This window comes from Misgurnus anguillicaudatus, chromosome 8, assembly GCF_027580225.2.
Source record: "Misgurnus anguillicaudatus chromosome 8, ASM2758022v2, whole genome shotgun sequence".
NCBI classification, from domain to species: domain Eukaryota; kingdom Metazoa; phylum Chordata; class Actinopteri; order Cypriniformes; family Cobitidae; genus Misgurnus; species Misgurnus anguillicaudatus.
The window spans coordinates 3,255,143-3,274,774 of NC_073344.2; the positions used below are offsets into that span (position 1 = coordinate 3,255,143).

At 39.2% G+C, this 19,632-nt stretch overlaps 1 protein-coding gene across 1 annotated transcript in view; it reads left to right on the forward strand.

Moving 5' to 3' along the window:
- Nucleotides 1–19,632, forward strand: part of hdlbpa (high density lipoprotein binding protein a) — a 135,770-nt gene that overhangs the window by 71,089 nt on the left and 45,049 nt on the right. The window contains 3 exon segments of the mRNA XM_073870109.1: nt 429–533; nt 18,556–18,634; nt 18,736–18,875. Of these exon segments, the coding sequence (XP_073726210.1) occupies nt 429–533; nt 18,556–18,634; nt 18,736–18,875 (324 nt within the window).

Genomic DNA, 19,632 nt, shown 5'->3' on the forward strand with positions numbered 1-19,632 from the left:
CATAAAATATAGTTCCTCTTTTAAATCCGCTTAGAAAAGCGCTAAGTTTTATTTTGTACCACCAAACTTGCTCGTATAACTACTCGTCTTAAATAGGAAAACGTTGATGTGTTTGGTCACTTCTAACTTTATCTCTAAATGGTACCAATGAATGAATGGGGCTAAGCTAAATGCTATCGAAGCGTCGCAGCGCGCTCCAGCGCTTACGTGCACGCACACAGATGATAGAGGGATGTATCAACAATTCTTAGTTAAGGTAATAACATATTTTAATATTGAAAATGAGTAGACTATTCCTTTAACGAAACTAGAAAGCTTATGGTTTCATACAGGTCATCATTAAAGATGCAAAAGAAACCAAGTGCTCTTTTGTAAAGAAGCTATGGTTTGACTGTTTTAAATATGTGGTGACAATGTCTTGTAAACAGGTGCACATTGAGTTTACTGAGGGAGAGGACAAGATCACGCTGGAAGGACCTACCAAAGATGTAAAGATAGTACAGGGCCAGATTGAAGCCATTGTCACAGATCTGGTAAGAACTGAGTAGTGTGTCCAATAATGCCCAATGTATACTCGGGCCGTCCGTGTACGCACACTGTCCACATGATGATATCATGCATACACAAGAAAATATTGAGACCGCACACTCCACTACAAACAGCATACACAAAGGCAATAGACAGTGTTTGCACACATATGTAACTGATCATGGAAAGTAGGGACACAAGTCGGAAATTTTGAGTTAATCATAGATTCTGAAAGTTGTGTAGTCTCTAAGCTTTCCAACGATGTGTAACACATGGAAATATGATAATATTTGGAGAAGAGGGCCATTTGAATTTAGAAACTCAAAAACAGGTCAAAGCGGAAAAATTAGCCTCTAAAGCAGGGGTTCTCAAAGTTTACATTCAAAAGCACTATTCGGACGGGATTAGTTTTCCAAACGACCTTTGAGTTTCAACGTGTCCCCAGGACGTCTGTGATTTTATGTACAGATTTGGACAGGATTAAAATGATGCAGGCTATTCCAGAGATGGGAGTGTCTGTTTCATGCATTTGGGCATTGCAGTAGCACATGCTCTGGATACGCGTGTTTGTAATGTTTAATATTTTGCTTTAAATGTAAAATTATGACAGAACATGTAGTTTATTAATTTAATTTTAACAAATCAAAATAAAATATACTGTCTGCTTATAATAATCACAAAGAAATGAAAAAATAATGATTTATAAAATGTAATATCTTTATTAATTAACATAAACATTCCGGAGTTGAACAACTTTGATCGGAGTTTCTTATAACTTTAATGATATTACAGTGGCCAGTCTTAACAGTGTATGATGTTCAGCTCGTCTTGTTTTAATTTATTTTGCCGAATGCGAAAAAAAAACATTCATATCTGAATGAATGGGACTCAGGAAATACAATATACGCGCATTAGTAAGACCTTACGGCAGATCACGTTGGCCAAAACATGAAATGAAACGCGTTTTCAAAAGATATTGCGGGCAAACACAGACATTTGCATTCGGACGGGATTACATTTCTCAGAGGACCTCTGAGTTTGGCGAAAAACAGTAGGTAAATTGCTCTGGAATTCTTACGGAGGTCGTCAGAGAAAAACACAGACATGGCCGATTCGGACGGGATTAAAAACACACAAGACCTCTGAGAAGCAAGATTTTCTTAGAGGTCCCCCTGTGAAACTAATCCCGTCCGAATAGGGCTAAAGGTCCAAATCTGAATTCTCATGATTTTCATAGGTCCGGAAAAACTGGTTTTTACAAAAATTGTCAAGCGTGGTAATAACTTTGTTAATCATTTGTTTATATAACAAATCAACACAAATAGTTTGGAAAAACGTATTTTCTATAAAAGTACATTCATAACAAAGTGTATTTTGCATTTAAAGTTTTTTTTTTTTTAAACATAAACACAAGAAGCATGCCAAAAGTAACCATGTGCAAAATACAGAGCAACCTAGTTAGAGAAATGGCACGGTTTGTTTTCCATCAGATGCATAAACTGTGGCAAAAAAGGTGTGGTTGGTAGACGGAGACACACGGGTGACCAAAATTAGGGGTGCACGGTGCGCCTATAAATGTGCAGATGATGCTTGCTATGCTTCTCAATGAATTACGGTGAAATGCCGCTACATCCAAAAGCCAGGGGGCGCTCTCGCGCAGAAACTTAATATGCCCTACAGACGAAGAACCAGACACACGCAGCTCAAGGAAATGTCTTAAGGATATATTTATATTGCTGTTCTTCAAACCTTTTTAGGGATTTTTATGATAATAAAGAATATGTATAATGATTATGTTTGACTAGTGTTGCTTTTTCAAATGCATGTTTTAAACGGCTCAAACCAACAGTGATTTCAGATTGATAAGAACTTACTGATCAAAAGCCGTAGTACATGAAGTAGCTGTGAATAATATCTGGGATGAAATTTGTAAATAACTCGTTTTATTTTCGGAATACTCTTAAATCTAAAAAGAAAAACAAAACTAAACGAATGGTTTACAAGTTTAATATTCATTTGTAAAGTTGGTAGCAAATGCTCACATTTAATCAATCACATAGAAATGAATGCAGTTGCAATATGAAGTGGACGCGGGTCCGTATCAAGTTCCTGTCGGGTCCGGATGCGGAAGGTAGTAATAGACAATCCAAACAGCGCCGTTGAAAAATGTGACGTCCTTTAGGGATGTAACCAATCGCTCGTTGGTTTCTCCATCAGCCAATGACTTAATGGAAAATATTGATAGTAGGGGTGTAACGGTACGTGTATTTGTACTGGACCGTTTCGGTACAGGGCTTTCGGCACGATGCACATGTGCACCGAATGGCCGAATGCAATCTTTTGTGTCCGGAACATGGGTGGAACATATGTTGTGTGCGTTTCCACACGAACATATTAAGTGGCGGAAGTCTCCGGGTTCAGCGCAAGTCTTCTGTCAAACATATAACACAGTTCGGCCCGCAGAAAGATTTTTATTTACTTAGTTGTATATTCGTTAAACGTGTGTCAACGCGCTGTTTTGTTCTTTCAAAAGTGCGTGAGAGGTTGCGCGTCTTTTGTTGCTACGCAATCATGAGTCACGCTTTCTGTGACAGCGAGAATAAGGAATGCGTGATCAGATTTTTCATCTGCACCTCACGTCAATCATATCATTGTCACAATTCGATCAGCTGGTCGGGACAGAGAAGAGCTGTAACCTGGGCTTACTCAGCTGTTACTTAGCTGCAGAGAGGTTCGTTAGTTTAAGTCACAGCTGACAGGCCAAGATTAGGAGAAACGTGCAAAAGACAAAAGATGGCTATGCATGGAACTCTCTAATCTCAATATGAGTGTATAATAAGTAGGGATGTCCCGATCAGGTTTTTTTGCCCTCGAGTCCGAGTCATTTGATTTTGAGTATCTGCCGATACCGAATCCTGATCCGATACTTCTATTATACATAAAAAAAGAATAAAGAAGAGCGAAAAAACAGATCCAGGATGTTCCTTATGTCATGCCGCACGCGTTGCTGTTTCTGTGTGCAGTCAAAAGAGTCTAACTCTGTGGCAGCGCATAACTATAGATGTGTTCAAAAATAATGAGAATAGATATAGTATATGTAAAGGGGTTAAATTGGGATTTGTTTTGTGGGGGGAGGCTCTGTTAGGAGAGAGGGTTCGAGGGGTAACATGTTTTATCCTGATGACAGCAAAGCCACTGGTGTGTTTCAATGACATTCTGATATGATTTTAAGTTTCAGTTTTAAAGCTGCGCCACATGTTGACCCAAACTTTAAAACCTGAACTTTAAATTATGCAAATCTATGAGTCTGACACCCTATATGCATTTGGTGCACATGTCATTATGCACAATTGATCAAACTTTGAAGGAAGTTATAAAACTCAACCTCCTTGACTAATTCTAGGCATAAGATAGACTACCCAAAAAGACTCAATTAACAAGAAAAACAACATACTGATTCAGCAAAATATCTTATAAAATAACCATAGAGATTCCCTAAGATGGTCAGCAGTTAGTTAAAAAATACCTATAGTTAGGTCGTAATTAACTTGTATAATCAAAATACATTATTTTATTAAACTATACAATAAGTTGTATCCAGATATCTAGTGTAGTGAGATGAGTGACATGGCTATACATACTTTGATACTTTGTTTCTAGACTTCTAAGTTTTTTCGACGTGGGCACCATTCTTACCTCTCTCTCTATCTCTCATCTCTACAGTAATGTCAAATAATCCTGCGCAAATGCGCGTTGTTGAGGTTCTGAGTGAGACACGGAGCTGCGTCTGAGTACATGACAAAAACGATCAACGCGTCGTTTAAATGAGCGGTAAAAACCCCGTTTTGTCGTGGGTTCCTTGCACGCACGAGTGTGAATCCTATGAATGAAAACACGTCGATGGGCTTGTTCGGCTTCATGCGGCGCCGCAGGGATCGGCAGCCGGGTGACGTCAATCTACTGCGAGAAATATGGAGGAGTTTGCTTTTAAATCGCTCTCGCGAAACTCTGACGTCATCCTGCTGCCGGTTCTTGTGGCGCCGCATGAAGTCGAACAAGCCTATTCTCTTCTCGTCAGTTCACACGCACCAGCGCAGCGCGTACACTGGCGCGGAGCAGAGCGAGGCCTTGACGCCGGATTTTAAACCCTGCATATGTATCCGAGTCCTGATCGGGAGGTAACATCCGATTCCGATCGAGTCTGAAACGACGTGATCGGGGCCGATTTCCGATCACGTGATCGGATCGGGACATCCCTAATAATAAGTATATCATCATGTTGCTTGCTACGCAGTTACACATAGAGCAGTAATATTATTTTTATACAGAGATGGTACATAGCCAATTCAATACTGTGAGTTAAACAATCCAAAATAAATCAAAACATTTTGGTGGCAAAAATGTAGGCTAATAGTTCATAAATGTATTCAGGAATTGAATTTGTTAGTTTAGTGCAAGGTTTTAGTAGTAACAGTTTAAGAGAAGGTTAAGAAGAGTTACCTACTGTTATAAAATAATGTAAAAAAAGTATGTTATTTATAGTCCAGGCAAACTAACTCATTTTGGAGCAAAAATAGAAGTAATTGTAAAATAATTTTTTCAGCATAGATCATTTCTATGAGGTGTCCAGAACAACATACTAAAAGCCCTAAGAAATCCTATTTGAGGAAATATGTTAATTTCTCATCAATCCGAAATGTGTGCCAATAAGGCCAGACTACAATACACCCCAATGGGGCTATTTTTTTCCTTTACTCCTATCAAAATGAAACTTTACACTTTTAGTATGTTGTTCTGGACACCTCATAGAAATGATCTATGCTGAAAAAAATCATTTTACAATTAGTCTGTCGTAAAACGCTATTTTGCCTGGACTACAAAGAACTAATAATGTGTGACACAACACAATACTTAGATTTACATTCAGGGTTTCCACGGGTCCTTGAAATACTTGAAAGTTTTTGAATCTGGCGAAAAAATTCAAGGCCCTGGGAAGTTTTTGAAAATATACATACATAGATACATGTCATTAAAAGTGCTTAAATCTATTTTATGCAAAAAGTTTTATGGAAAATCCATAATATTTTCTGTGTAGTGTAGGATAATATCATAAAAATTCTAGACTTTTTAAGCACACATGCTAAACTGTTTGCTTTAAATGTTTATATCTTCTGTATGCAAATGTTGATTCATACCAAAATGCTTTTTTGCATAGTTGTGTTTGACACATGAAAATTTCTGGGGTTATGTATGTAACTTTTGTTTCCTGTTAAGGGAACGAGGCGCTGCGTCTCCCTTGCCATACTTCCTGCGTCCCTGTAACGCTGTCTTTGGCAATATTTCAGATAGCGATATATACCTGGCTCCTGAGTCACCCTGTCTTTGTCGTTAAGCCGCAACATTGGTTGAATTTTATCTACACATATAGACGCACCTACCCCTGGAGGCATCCCCAAAGTGTCACTGCAGTAACGCAGCGTAAGTTCCTCAAAAGGGAACTGTAACAATTTATCTTAAAAGGTAACACGATGTATCCTTGCTCTCACTTGAAATGTGTCCACACATTTAGTCCTTGAATTTGAGGGTATTGGACCTGGAAAGTCCTTGAAAGGTCCTTGAATTTGAAGTTAACTAAGGTGTGGGAACCCTGTACATTATAGTTTGTTAATCCAACCACCCCAAACTATCATTGACAAACAGTGTCAGCTTTGTTCATGGCAAAGCACCACAAAAATACTGCACTGATATATGAAGCAATTAGATGACCCTTTTTATCAAACTCTATTAAATACAATAATATAGTATATTAATGATAGACAATGCAGGTCTATAGATTATAAATGTGACTGGTGTTATAATGGTTATTATTTATATTAGATAGAAAGAGAGGCACGTTTACTGCTTCTGCTCTATTTCTCTTTTGCCGATTAAAAAAGGCTGCGTCCGAAACCGCATACTGTACAGTAGGTACTGAATAAGATGAAGTACCTACTTACTGACCGTTAAAACAGTAGGTACTGTATAGTATGAATCCTGCTAGTATGAATGCGATTCAGACATACTACATCCGCTGTGTTGATACATCATGTGACATACATCGTCATCACGTCATGTCATACCGTATCGAGGCTGCAAAATCAAGCTGGAAGTTGTAGGCCAGGGGTCTCCAACCTTTTTTCATTGGAGAGCTACTTTCTAAAAAATAAAAGTGGTCGAGAGCTACTTGTGTTACGTTATACCTAAATTAGTGAGTTAATAGACACCAGTCTATTAACTCACTGTGATTTGAACTCTTTCCTGCCAGCTTTTTTTTTAAAACAGTTGCCAGCCAGTGCAAGCATTTTTTTATTTTTCACAAAATTGTAATACCTTCCAGAAAATGCTTTTCTTTAAACATAAACATACATCAAACATAAACATACATCAAATGAAAGAACACATCCTACAACAACAACAAAAAAACTTTCATGTTGTCTTTATACTTTTTATCACCTCTTCTAGGATTCATCCAAAAATACCACATTTTGAATAAAAAAATAAATTATTAAAGATCAGATTTAGAAAGATGGTCCAAACATAGAGTATTTACTGCTTTTGGATTCATAATAGGGATGTGCATGTATGTCATGTATGGCTCTCTGGTATCTCTTGACATTTGATGTTTAAATATGAGATGATAACCCTGATAACCTGTGACGACGACTGCAGTGTTTCCGCTATATACATTCAACCATGGCGGCCCGACACGCCTTCGGTTGTGAATAGAAGGGAAACAGCAAACGAAATCTCGCCGGATGAGCACTGTTTTATCCTAATCCTTCACCCAAACCCAACTCTAAACCCAAAATTTCACAGGATTGTAGTATGTATTTGTATCTCATTTAGCCAGAGCCGTTGTTTTCATCCTAATAATCCTACCTCCAAATCTAATCCTAAACTTTTCGGCATTTTCTGTATCCCTTCTAGACAAAACCCACGGCGGCAGCTCGCAAAATAAATAAAGCTACCAAAATGTCCGCCCTGCCAGACTGGCTGTCTTAAAAGAAATAAATTCCTTTCTGGATTGTGCGTTGTTCACTCATTTATAAATAAATCTCCTAAAATATCATCATTTCCTCCATGGGTTTAGTTTCATGCACAAATAGATTTAAATCAACAGATGATGATTAGGCTACGTCTCTGTTCTGAGAAATAATAGTAAAATAAATAAGCCTACACGAAATGTTATAATTATCAGATTGACAAAACTAATTAAAAAAGTATTTGAGTTGCTGTTCTTTTTTTGTGACGCGCTGTTAAACCAAAGCAGCAGAAAACACGTCGTGTTTTTAATGATTTTAAATAAGCACAAGGTTTTCTCTTTATTGTAAGTTTACACAAATAAAACATACACAATTTACAGTTTCGAATGTTATTTTACTTTTATCTGTATGGCAATAAATTAAAGGTAATTTAAGTTGCAAGGTCATCACGCGTATGCTTTTCACAGGCGCATATACACGGATGCAGTGCGGGGCTGCGAGAAATGACATGATTAAACTTTCGATTTAACATATTACGAGTTTTTTGGACATTCATTTGGAATCACTGCACTCATATTATCAACTTATCTGGTCATTAGTTATTCAGAATATAGACTATAAGCGCAGCGCTCTGCTGACCGCTCAGCTGTCAGTCAATCTTCTGTGCTTTAGATCGACCCTCACAAAGTTTCACATTAAATGATAAGATGTTTGTCCAAAAACAAAAGGCTAAACACTGAATACTACTTATATGGGACTGCAAGACATTAATAGTCGAATCTGTTTGTAAGGAAACTTACATTATTCCCGTGGAAGAGAAGGACGTTAAAAAATTGAGGCAGACGGTGAGACTCTTTCATCTGTTTTCAGACGAAACAACAGGGTCGGGTACCCGCGGGTGAAACTTCTAATATTTGATGTAACGGGTGTAATAATATTAACGTGTTATATGCGTTGTAGATCCAGGTCGGGACTCAATAGGCGAGAGTAAACTGCGGGTCTAACATACAAGACCAAAATTCGACTGGATTCCGATAGGTAACAGTTTTTAAATGGCACCGTGCTTTGTGTTTAAGATCTGTCTGCGAAGAGCATTAAAGGTTTCTATTTAACTGCGCGATTTGCGGTGTGACCGGGTCGGGCTCTTTATGTCAAACAGGCCGAGTGTGGAATGCTGGAAAAAATTGCTGCTGATGTCGGATGTTCTGTCAAATCACAGCGGTGCGGATTATCAAACAGGACTGTGCGTGACTTTGTAACCGCTCTGTAACGCTAAACACGAGCACGAACTTGCACACTACATTAAAACTACAATGAAAGATCCGTATGAAGCTATAAAACTTACGTATTTTTTAAGAAAATACAGTTTAGATCAAACATAGAAAATCAATATGCTATAAATATAAGGAAAAGTAAATGACAGCATGAAAATGATAAAAAATAGATGTTAGTTTACTGTAGCCTATTTTCTACATAAAAAAAATAATGTACATTTATAATCATCATGGGCGCCCCCTGCCGTCACAGCTGGAAAAAATCCTAGAGGAAACACTGGACTGTATTTTCGTTTTATCAAAAATGAATCCGAAAATGACGGCATCCATTTTAATCATAGTGCCTCGACTCGAGATGTGCGCGGATCGTCCGATTGCCACGGCGGCGCGAGCTTCACATCGTTGCGCAGATCGTCCGGTTGCCCCGGCGCGGGCTTCACAGCGTTGCGCGGATCGTCCGGTTGCCGCTGCGCGGGCTTCACAGCGTTGCGGAGATCGTCCGGTTGCCGCAGCGCGTGCTTCACAGCGTTGCGCGGATCGTCCGGTTGCCGCATGTGAATTGTGGTTTTTCGGTTTGTCCATCCAAATCTATCAGTTTTATATTCCCTGCACTTTTGTTAATGTACGCGTCCGCATGATCTGCACGCTTATAAATGCCACAGCGAGTTGATATCCAGTCACTGTGCGCTACCTGCGTTAACTCTGCTTGAACTCTGCTTGCAATGCTGGTGTCAGATTTCATTCACGCGCACACACACACAACAGAAATACGACAACAAAAAGCAGGAGAACGACTGTCTTTTAAATCTGAGGTGTGGATTAATTGCACGTGTAGATTACATACAACATCAATGTAAAGATGCAAATTCGCGTGGGTGACGCAAATTGGGCTTGTTATTGATGCAAACGCGCGTTATTTGCCTCAAACACGTCTTCCGTTCTCAAAAAGTTCAACTCAAGAAGAGAGTGCGCATGATGCTAAAATAAATCCCACCAGTAATCTTGATTGAGAAACGCATTCTTGGTTTCTACACAGAGAGCATGATGTATGATTTAACAGTAGTGCAGTAAGGTATAGCCTTCATTTACAATGTAAAGTTTAATTTACTAAGTACAGGTATATAAAATGGCCAATTTATGTAATGTAATGAATTCACATGTTGCCCAGTTTGAATAGGATATAATTTTTATATGTCTTTATTTAATTATATCTTATATTATTGTATCAATACACTAGAAATGTGTAAGATGATTTTGCATTTACATAAAATAAAGAGAACTGCAATTAAAACCAGTATTTTTGCTTCTTAACATCTCACTGTTCCTGTTACCTAAGCACAGAATAATTAAAAAACACTTAAATAGGCCAAGGCACCAGAACCAAAACCGAAGGCCGTGGACAAGAACCGAAAATTGTATTGAACCGTGAACTAAGTGTATTGTTGCATCACTAGTATTCGGACACGCTACTCGCTTTGCCTACTACTTTTCGCCTACTATGTAGTATGGAAGTAGGCGGTTTCGGACGCAGCACATAGCTTAATCCACTCATTATTTCAGATTCAAAAGTCTACTTGCTGTCGCAGTGACAGGGGACTTTACGTTACAGCTTTGCGTTTTGTATATCTTGAGTCAGCTTGAGCTTTGCTCGTTCAGTGCAATAGGCTTAACATTAACATTGTCTTTTTGCTACCATCTTGTTGCAAACTTTTTAGATTTTAGAAAAGATATGGGTTATTATTATTAGGGCTGGGCGATTAATCGAACCGCAATCGCGATGTGAAACGTTGCGATTAGCAAATCGAGAAAGGACGCGATATTATGCGATATGAGAAATATGCGGAGAGGCTTTGTGACAGTCTAACCAATTGAGCGAGCGCAAGTATGGCTGTGCTTTCTCCGTGAGAGGTAAGTCAGCCAAAACAGCGCTTCTCCTAAACTGACAAGGGGTTTCAATTTAAAGCATGCGCGCAGCCTGTGTCTCTCAATGCTTGTTAAATACTCGCGCCTGGTTCCGCATCGCAAGACTTTTCGCGCGCGTCTTCCACAACAGACAAGGTGTTTAAACTTGAAGCACACGCGCAGCCTGTATCTGCCTATTAAATACTCCCGCCTGTCTCCGCAAGTCCGCATCGCAAGACTTCACGCCCGCGTCTCCCAAAACGGCTGATGCGTTAAAACTTTACACACACACGCCCAACAATGCTTTCAAGCCCGGCTTCTTATTTAAAACAAACTAAAATACCATTTAACTGGGTTGCTAATGTCACTTGAATGAAATGACATGACATTGAACGCATTTGGATTTTATATTCATTTTAAAATTCCCAAATGTAGCCATTTAATATTTTGATAGTTATGAAGTTGAGTATTAGTTCTTTGTTTACAAAAAACAAACATGCATACAAATCTTTCCAGTAAAACTCAGTCACCCATTTAAATATTTTAACTTGTTGTTAAAGTTGCAGCTATAATGAATCCACTTATTTAAATAAAGCTAAAGACCATTTTACATTTCATTCAATAAGAAGTGTTAATTATATTCTTAATTTCTTTTTTTTTGTTTTCTTATTTTCACAAAAAAAGTTAAATCACCAGACCCATAAGCAGTATCAGTAAGATCTAACCATCTAAAGCCCCCTTCTCCAAATCTTACCCTGGAGGTCCAGAGCCCTGCAGAGTTTAGTTCCAACCTTGATCAAACACACCTGCGCAAAGCTAATCAAGGTCTTCATGATCACTAGAAAATCACAGGTGATTAGGGTTGGAGCTAAACTCTGCAGTGCTCTGGAGCTCCAGGGTAAGATTTGAGGAACCCTGATAAAGAGGCAGATGCACATTGCATCTGCTACAAAATTTTATCGCAAATCGAATCGCAATCGCAATTCCTTGCAGAAAATGGGCAATTAGATTTTATAATAATAATTATTAATAATATTAATTAATAATAATAATAATCTAAAAAGTGGGAGAAAGAAAATCCAGTGCGTGGTCGTGACTTTCAAAACAAGAGCCAGTTGTTGTTATAGAAACCGGAGGCACACAAGCTTTAGCGCGGTAGCACTCTCGGCCATTCTCCGATCGACTCGGGTTTTACACACAATGTTAATCAGACTTGGGACCCGAAGTAATTTAACTATGACTGACCATTTCAAATATAAACCTGGAACCATACGCGCCGCGGGTGCTCCGTGAAGTTCTCTAATAGAGACAGAGCGCAGCGCGTCATAACCTGAAAACCACGCCCACCGGGGGGGAAAACAACCCAACCGTCTCCTTTGACTTTGTATTGAGAGAGGCCGCCTCCTTGTCATTTCTGGCTTATAACAAAAACAGAATAATGTCTTAAAGCTGCTGTGTGACAATATGTACAGCTAACAAGCCAAAGAACCCAGAAATAGGTTTTTATAAGCTGTCGAGCTCAAAAAACGAGCGTTTACAGACAGAAAAGTGGAAACAGGCAACTTTTCATAGTACTCATATTAGTAGAACTGCGTCCACTAGGGGGAAACATAGTCGGCGGTCCACTTTTTTCTCCATAAAGGCTGGGTTTTACGGCACGACAGTTTGTGAGGATGTTTTTCTGGGTTCTTTGGCTTGTTGGCTGTGCATGTTGTCGCGCAGCGGCTTTTGGGCATTGTTCTGTTTTTTGTTATAAGCCAGAAATGACAAGGAGGTGGCCTCTCGCAATACAAAGTCAATGGAGACGGTTGGATTGAATTCCCCCCGGTGGGCGTGTTTTTCAAATTTGCATAACTGCGCTCTGTCTCTATGGTAAAACTCTGCTCAAGTTCAGAAACATGAAGGATACAATGTGACACGAGCTTGATCGCGTCGCACCCAATTCATTGAGAAACAGAGAGCATGTGAACGCACACCAAACTCATCAGGTCGCACACAAAATGTCATTATTAAAGAGTGTCATCATCATGGAAAAAAATACAAAATTTGATGCAAGATATACTTTGGCGCTTGTTTAATATACCTGGGCAGCCCGCCCAAGTAAAGTCAATGTGTGGAAACACTGTACATGAACAAGATGTTTATTTGGTTTTTAACAGGTTAAACTTGGTTTTGGCTATTAAAAACAAGAACTGTAACCATCTGAAATTAACAGCAGTATCTGTGCAGTAGGCTACATTCAATACAAATATAAGTGGTTAAATGACACCATGCCATAAATAGTTGAGTGAGGGTTGAAGATCTTGCCTGTTTTGCATTATCAACAGACTTTTTATATTCATTGTGTTCTATCGGGTGATGAACTTAAAGGCGGAGTCCATGATGTTTGAAAGCCAATGTTGATATTTGAAATCACCTAAACAAACACGCCCCTACCCCAATAGAATCTGGACCTTCTGTTGATAGACCCGCCCCACACATACGCAACCCGGCATTTGATTTGATTTGATTGGCTATAAGTGTGTTTTGGTAGTCGGCCCGTCTCCTTTTCCGAAGCGTTTTTCAAACATCGTGGACTCCGCCTTTAAATGTATGTCCAAGTTTGTTGTGCTGAATGCAGGACTCTCAGGTTTTATTTAAAAGTTTGGAGTGAGATAACATCTGTTAGGGGAGGGGCCCCTCTGCCCCACTAAATTCTCAAGTTTTTGCTAGCAGTTCAATGTTACCTATTAGGGATGCACGATCTTGATTTTTCATGGCCGGTTTTTATACCGATTTTCTTAAGCAAATTGGCCGATTCCGATTTTTTTTTCTTATCAAGCAACAAAGAAGAAAGAATGAAAGTATACATTAACAATATGTTTATTTGGTATTTAACAGGCTAAACTTGGTTTGGCTATTGAAAAGAATAACTGTAACCATCTAAAATTTAAAGCAGTAACTGTGCAGTAGGCTACATTCAATACAAACAAGTGAAGCATTTGCACTATCAAAAAAGTTTGAATTGTTCCTAAAAGACAATTGCGCTTTTTGGAAATATATGGTTTATTACGGTACTTTCTTGCTTTCCGTCAGCCAATCGCTGCTGTTTGTGGAGAGCTGAAGGGGAAGCGCGTTAGGTTCGAGTGCATTGCAGCAGATAGGTTTTGTATATTTATAAATCAAACAGGCACAAGATAAATACACAGCACACAGTCAGTTGTACATTATAAACATTATGGGTGGTTTCCCGAACAGGGATTAGCTTAAAGGGACACTTCACCCATTTGCATTAGGCTTTGTATATAGTTAGAACCCCAGTCATGTTTTTGAATGGTCGTACATCATTTCCTCAGTTTACACTGATACAGGAGAAATACAGATTTCAGTGTTGCAGTTCCTTCTTTCAATGATGTAAAAATCATCATTTTGCACCATTGAAAGCAGGAAGTCCAATATCTTTGTTGAGGGGTGAGACTACAAACACCCCTTTTCTCTGTCAAATAGGCACTAAATTCGAAACGTATGTTACATTTTGACTACAAATATGACGCACTTTCAATAAAGATTAATGTTTCTACGGGTAAAATGCTCCTTTTAAGCTCAGGACTGCAGTGAATAATACTGTTGAGTGTGCTGCGCTCCCACAGCAACGTGACACTCTTGACATACATATACGAGCTATACATGCTGATAAATGGATAACACATGCATGATCACTGAACTAAGTTTTCTTTCTTATTTATGTTCACTTAAACAGCTGATTTTAACAACAACAAGATTTTAAACAAGATTTTTGTATTTGTCATTTTCTGAATAAAAAGTAGTTTAAAACCATTATTAACTATCTGGTTTTTACAATTTTCATTCAGGAGCAAAAATCTGCCTTTAAATTTGACAGGAATAAAGATTTGTTATTTATGATAATTATCGATATCGACTGAAATGGAAAACATTTTCTTGATAATTTTTTTGGCCATATCGCCCAGCCCTAATTTAACACAAATTTGGCTATATTCAGGAAACCTCTGTTATTTACTGCATTTATCCAAGCAGGGTTTCCGCAGGGTCTTAAAAAGCCTTAAAAACATTGAATTTATTAATTTGGAAAAATACCTTAAAAAGACTTTAAGAAGTCTTGAATTTTGATGTCTGGATCTTAAAAATTGTGCTTTATGTAACTTCTCCATATTGTATTTTTCCTTGTTTGGGTGACTTGTGTGAATCGCGCAAATCCAAAGTGTTTTTTTTTTTTGCGTGCGAGCACATCTTGTCTCTTTCTATGAGTTTGGTGTACGTTCACGTGCTCTCTGTTTCTCGGTGAATTGGGTGAGACATGAAGCGAGTTCAGCGTCACATGTTTCTGAACTTGAGCAGAGTTGTATTCATTAGAGGTTTTCACAGAGCACCGGGTCCGATTAACATTGTTTGTAAAACCCGAGTCGATCGGAAAACGTCCGTAATCAGAGTCAGTCAGTGCTATTGCTCACGTGCAGTTTCAAGCTGCATGCCTCCGTTTCTATGGCGATAACAACTGGCTTGTTTTGAAAGTCACGACCACGCGTTGCACTTTCTTCCTCCCTCCCTTTTTTTAATAATAATATTATTTATGATGAATCTTTTTATATCTGAAAAGTTTGCTCAAAGATCACAGAGATAGTAGCAAAAAAGCAATGTGAATGTCAAGCCCATTGCACGAGCAAAGCTCAAGCTGACTCGAGATATAAAATACGCAAAGCTGTTTTATAAAGTGATTGGTCACTGGGACAGGAAGTAGATTTTTGAATCTAAAATAAGTGGATTAAGCTCTTTTAATCTGCAAGAGGAATAAAAAGAGAGGCACTTTTAATGCTTCTGCTCTATCTTAAAAAAAGGAAAGAAAACTACATAAACCATTATAACAGACAGGTCACATTTATAATCTCTAGACCTGCACTTTCTATCATTAATATACTATACATATAATTGTATTCAATAGATTTGATAAAAGGGGTCATCTACAAGTATTGCTTCATATGTGAGTGCAAAAACCGTAAAGTATTTTGTGGTGCTTTGACAAACATTGTCAGCTTGATCATGTATGGTTGGATTTATTAAATGTAATGTGAAATTAATATAAATGAATGCAGCCAGATGGAAGGCCCTGGATACGTTGCAGGAGGTGGCCAGGAGGAAGAGGAAGGAGTAGCCTAAAGCAAGAAGTGGTGCTAGATAGTTCAATAAGCGTTTGTTTTCAAATTAAAAATTAACTTGAATATTCCAAATTAATGTTGGTGTATTTTGATTTTCGAATTTCATTTTACTCTATATGCCTACAGGGGTTGGCAGGGGTCGGTGGCAATGTAAGTATCTGGATATTTGCCGGGGTGCGAGGGCTTCGATAACCTTTCTCTTTTATGAACATACATGTGTTTGCATCCCTGTTTGATTTAATAACGTAGTATAAATAAAGAGTGGCGGATCCAATAATTCAGAACGCAACACAGTCCCGGGTCACAGTACAAAATACTGCGAACACCTGATGCCTTCAATAAATAAAGATCACGCGCTACAGCACCACAACCATAGACTGCAACACTACACCGCAACAAGCAAAGGAGAAGCGGGAAAAATCAAAGAAAATCTCAGCAATTCCTTAACAACTTAACGTAGGCCATGCCCCAAATGGCGCACTTCATGTGGACTTTCGGTCTCGTAATTGTGAGTGCTCGCTTGGTCTATGAGTCTGTAGGGTGTCCCATATGTCATTTTTATGCTCCGAAGTGTACTCATCAACGCCCTCTTTGCACCCTTGATGTGGTCTTTGGCAAAGCCCGCACTGCAGCAGGCTTCGCGCACTTTACCAACCCAGAAGTCCTTGCGAAATAGCAATCAGACCAATCAGACGACGGAAGAGAGGAGTTCACACTGACGGGCAACTTCTCTTCCTATTTCCAGTGTGATGCTCGAGTCTGTCCCAAAATACGACTCCGGTGCACCCATGTGGACTCGCATAAAGGGTCACTAAAGTCGGCACTACATATGGCGCTTTTCCATTGCATAGTACCCCACGGTTTGGTTTAGTTTGGGTCGGGTCAGCTTACTTTTGGGAGCTTTTCCATTGGGATCACTTCGTAGTACCCGATACTTTTTTTCGTACCACCTCGGTTGGGGTTCCAAGCGGCCCGAGCTGATACCAAACGTGACGCGTAAACATTGTAGTTCACTGATTGGTCTGAGAGAATCGTCATCGGCGCCGTCATCCTATTATGTAAAATATTAGCTTTAGCTTGCTGCTGCGCTGTCTCGAGCAAACATGTTGTCATCTGTGCTCTGTTTTAAGTTTCCAAACACCCTTTTAGCGATTAAAAATCCACAGGTTGTGAATCAGGAACACATAAAAGTTTTTTTCCAGACTTGCAGTTTGTGGCGGCACATTCGCGACGTGCACGTCAGTATTATTTATGCTTTAATGCAACTTCATTGAGGCTCAGCGGAGCGCTGTCGACAGACGCCACGAGTGTTTGAACAGAAACTGTTATGTGAGACAGAGGTAGTTATAAACGCGATGTGCAAAGTAAACTTCTATTTGTGGTGGCCAATTTTAATTTTGTGGCGGCACATTCGCGACGTGCACGTCAGTATTATTTATGCTTTAATGCAACTTCATTGAGGCTCAGCGGAGCCGTCGACTGACGCCACGGGTGTTTGAACAGAAACTGTCATGTGAGACAGAGGTAGTATTAAACGCGATGTGCAAAGTAAACATCTATTTGTGGTGGCCAATTTTAATTTTGTGGCGGACTAATAAATAAATGTATGGGAATGTACAGGACGCTCTCTCTTGTATGATGTCACAGCCTTATGCAGCGCAAATATAACGACACGCCTATAATTCCTCCCACTGCGAAGTGATACTAAACTCAATGGAAAAGCTAACCACGCCAAAGTGAGGTGAGCTGACCCGACCCAAACTAAACTAAACCGTGGGGTACTATGCAATGGAAAAGCGCCAATAATGTCCTCAAAGTGTGGACTCTGAAGAGAACCACAAGTCCGGAGTGTGTCATTTGGGACAGGGCCATTGTTCTGCAAGCTTTCTTGTGGCCTACTGAAAAGTTGTAATTTTTCACACCTGCTTGGCTTATCATCTTTGACCCATTCCACATTTGAAAAATAAATGAACACAAGTTCAAGGATTTTGTTTTTCTTTGCTGGTAGGGACATGAAATAGGTATTCATTTTTTTTATATAAATGGTCTTAAGACTTGAATTTAACTTAAAAAAACCTGTAGGAACCCTGCCAAGTGATTGACATCAGAGGAGCGTGAGAAAAACTCGAGACAGCTAAACTCGACAGTGAACTTCCCTGCGCCTCGTCCAATAATTGTATATAGCAGGAAAAGTTATCAGTCTCTTAGAAATACAAGGTGTGAGCGTGTATCTTACAGTGAATGCGTGAGACTTGAGATCCCTGCGAATGTTCTGTTGTTTCTCTGCGATTAACTTGTCCTTTGCAGACATTGCAGATTGCAATCTTAACGTCCAGCGCACAAATTTCGAAATACTTTCACACAAAAGACATGTTTGCGAATTATTAAAAATGTAGTCTGTGCATGCGGGCGCACTTCCGGAAAAATAACAAAAACGATTTATGGCTGGTCAACCAGTGCATCCCTACTGAAAACATTACTTGTGTGCATTTTGAGGCAAAACAAAAGGCCCTGATGTATTTTACGAAATGTCAGTGCAGGTTGTTTTCAGTTTGGACAACTTTTACGTTTATTTTAATCTAGGACTAGTCTAATCCTTGTCCAGGAAACCGCCCCTTGAACCTTTTCACCTCTCCTTTCATTTTTGCTTTATCAAAGGTTAGCCGGATGGACTACACAGAGATTAGTGTGGACCCCAAGTTCCACCGACACTTAATTGGCAAAGGTGGTGCAAACAGTGAGTATACAGATATTTACATTATATATTGATGTTTAAAGTGAGTATTTAAAGCAAACCTATGTGTTTCTAACCTTGTGTATGGTCCCCCCATTGTCTAGTTAATCGCATAAAGGAGCAGTACAAAGTGTCAGTCCGTATTCCACCCGACAACGAGAAAAGTACCCTGATTCGTATTGAGGGTGACCCTCAGGGAGTGCAAGAGGCCAAGAAGGAGCTGCTGGAGCTAGCGTCACGCATGGCAAGTTGGATTAACTCTTGACTTTAAAGGAGTCATATGACCACATTTCATGTTTTCCTTGATTTTTAGAGTGTTAAAAGATGTCTTAGGGGTGCAAACTTTTCACCTTTTGTCGAAATTCGCCAGTTTTGATCCAAAGTAGGTAATTCTTGTGATTTGTAGGGCTGCAGCTATCGATTCTTTTTGTAATCGATTAATCTAGCACTGAATCGATCGATTAATCGAGTAAGCGGATAAAAATTTTGTGTGTGTTTTTAAACAACCAAAACAAATAATGCATAACGAAAAAGACTTGGCTGTAAAATGTTCAAGCTTTTGGCTTTTATTTAAAAAAAAACAGAGGTATTTGGCTCCAAAAAATAAGCCTATTTATTTCAATTTTTACCCATTTAGTGTTTATAAGTGCCAGTGCCAACAATTAAGCACTTCAATTTATTAATATGCACAACAGGTTTGTTGCTGTAATCTAGCCCTGACATCAAAGTAAATATCTGGTTTATGTACATTTCTACACCTGCAGCATTTACCATTAGGCTACTAACATATAATATATCATTTCTGGGGTGAGCCTATTTGCTATGGCAACAACCTGTGTGTGTGTGTGTGTGTGCGCGCGCATGTGCACCTGTGTTCGTGTGCGCACGCGTGCTGTGCGTGAGGAAAACATGGTATTTCCGGCTGCCTCTAGGTGGCGCTATAAGTGTTACTGAGTTATGCCATGTTGACGTGTTCAGGCCAGGTATTACTCCGCGTAATA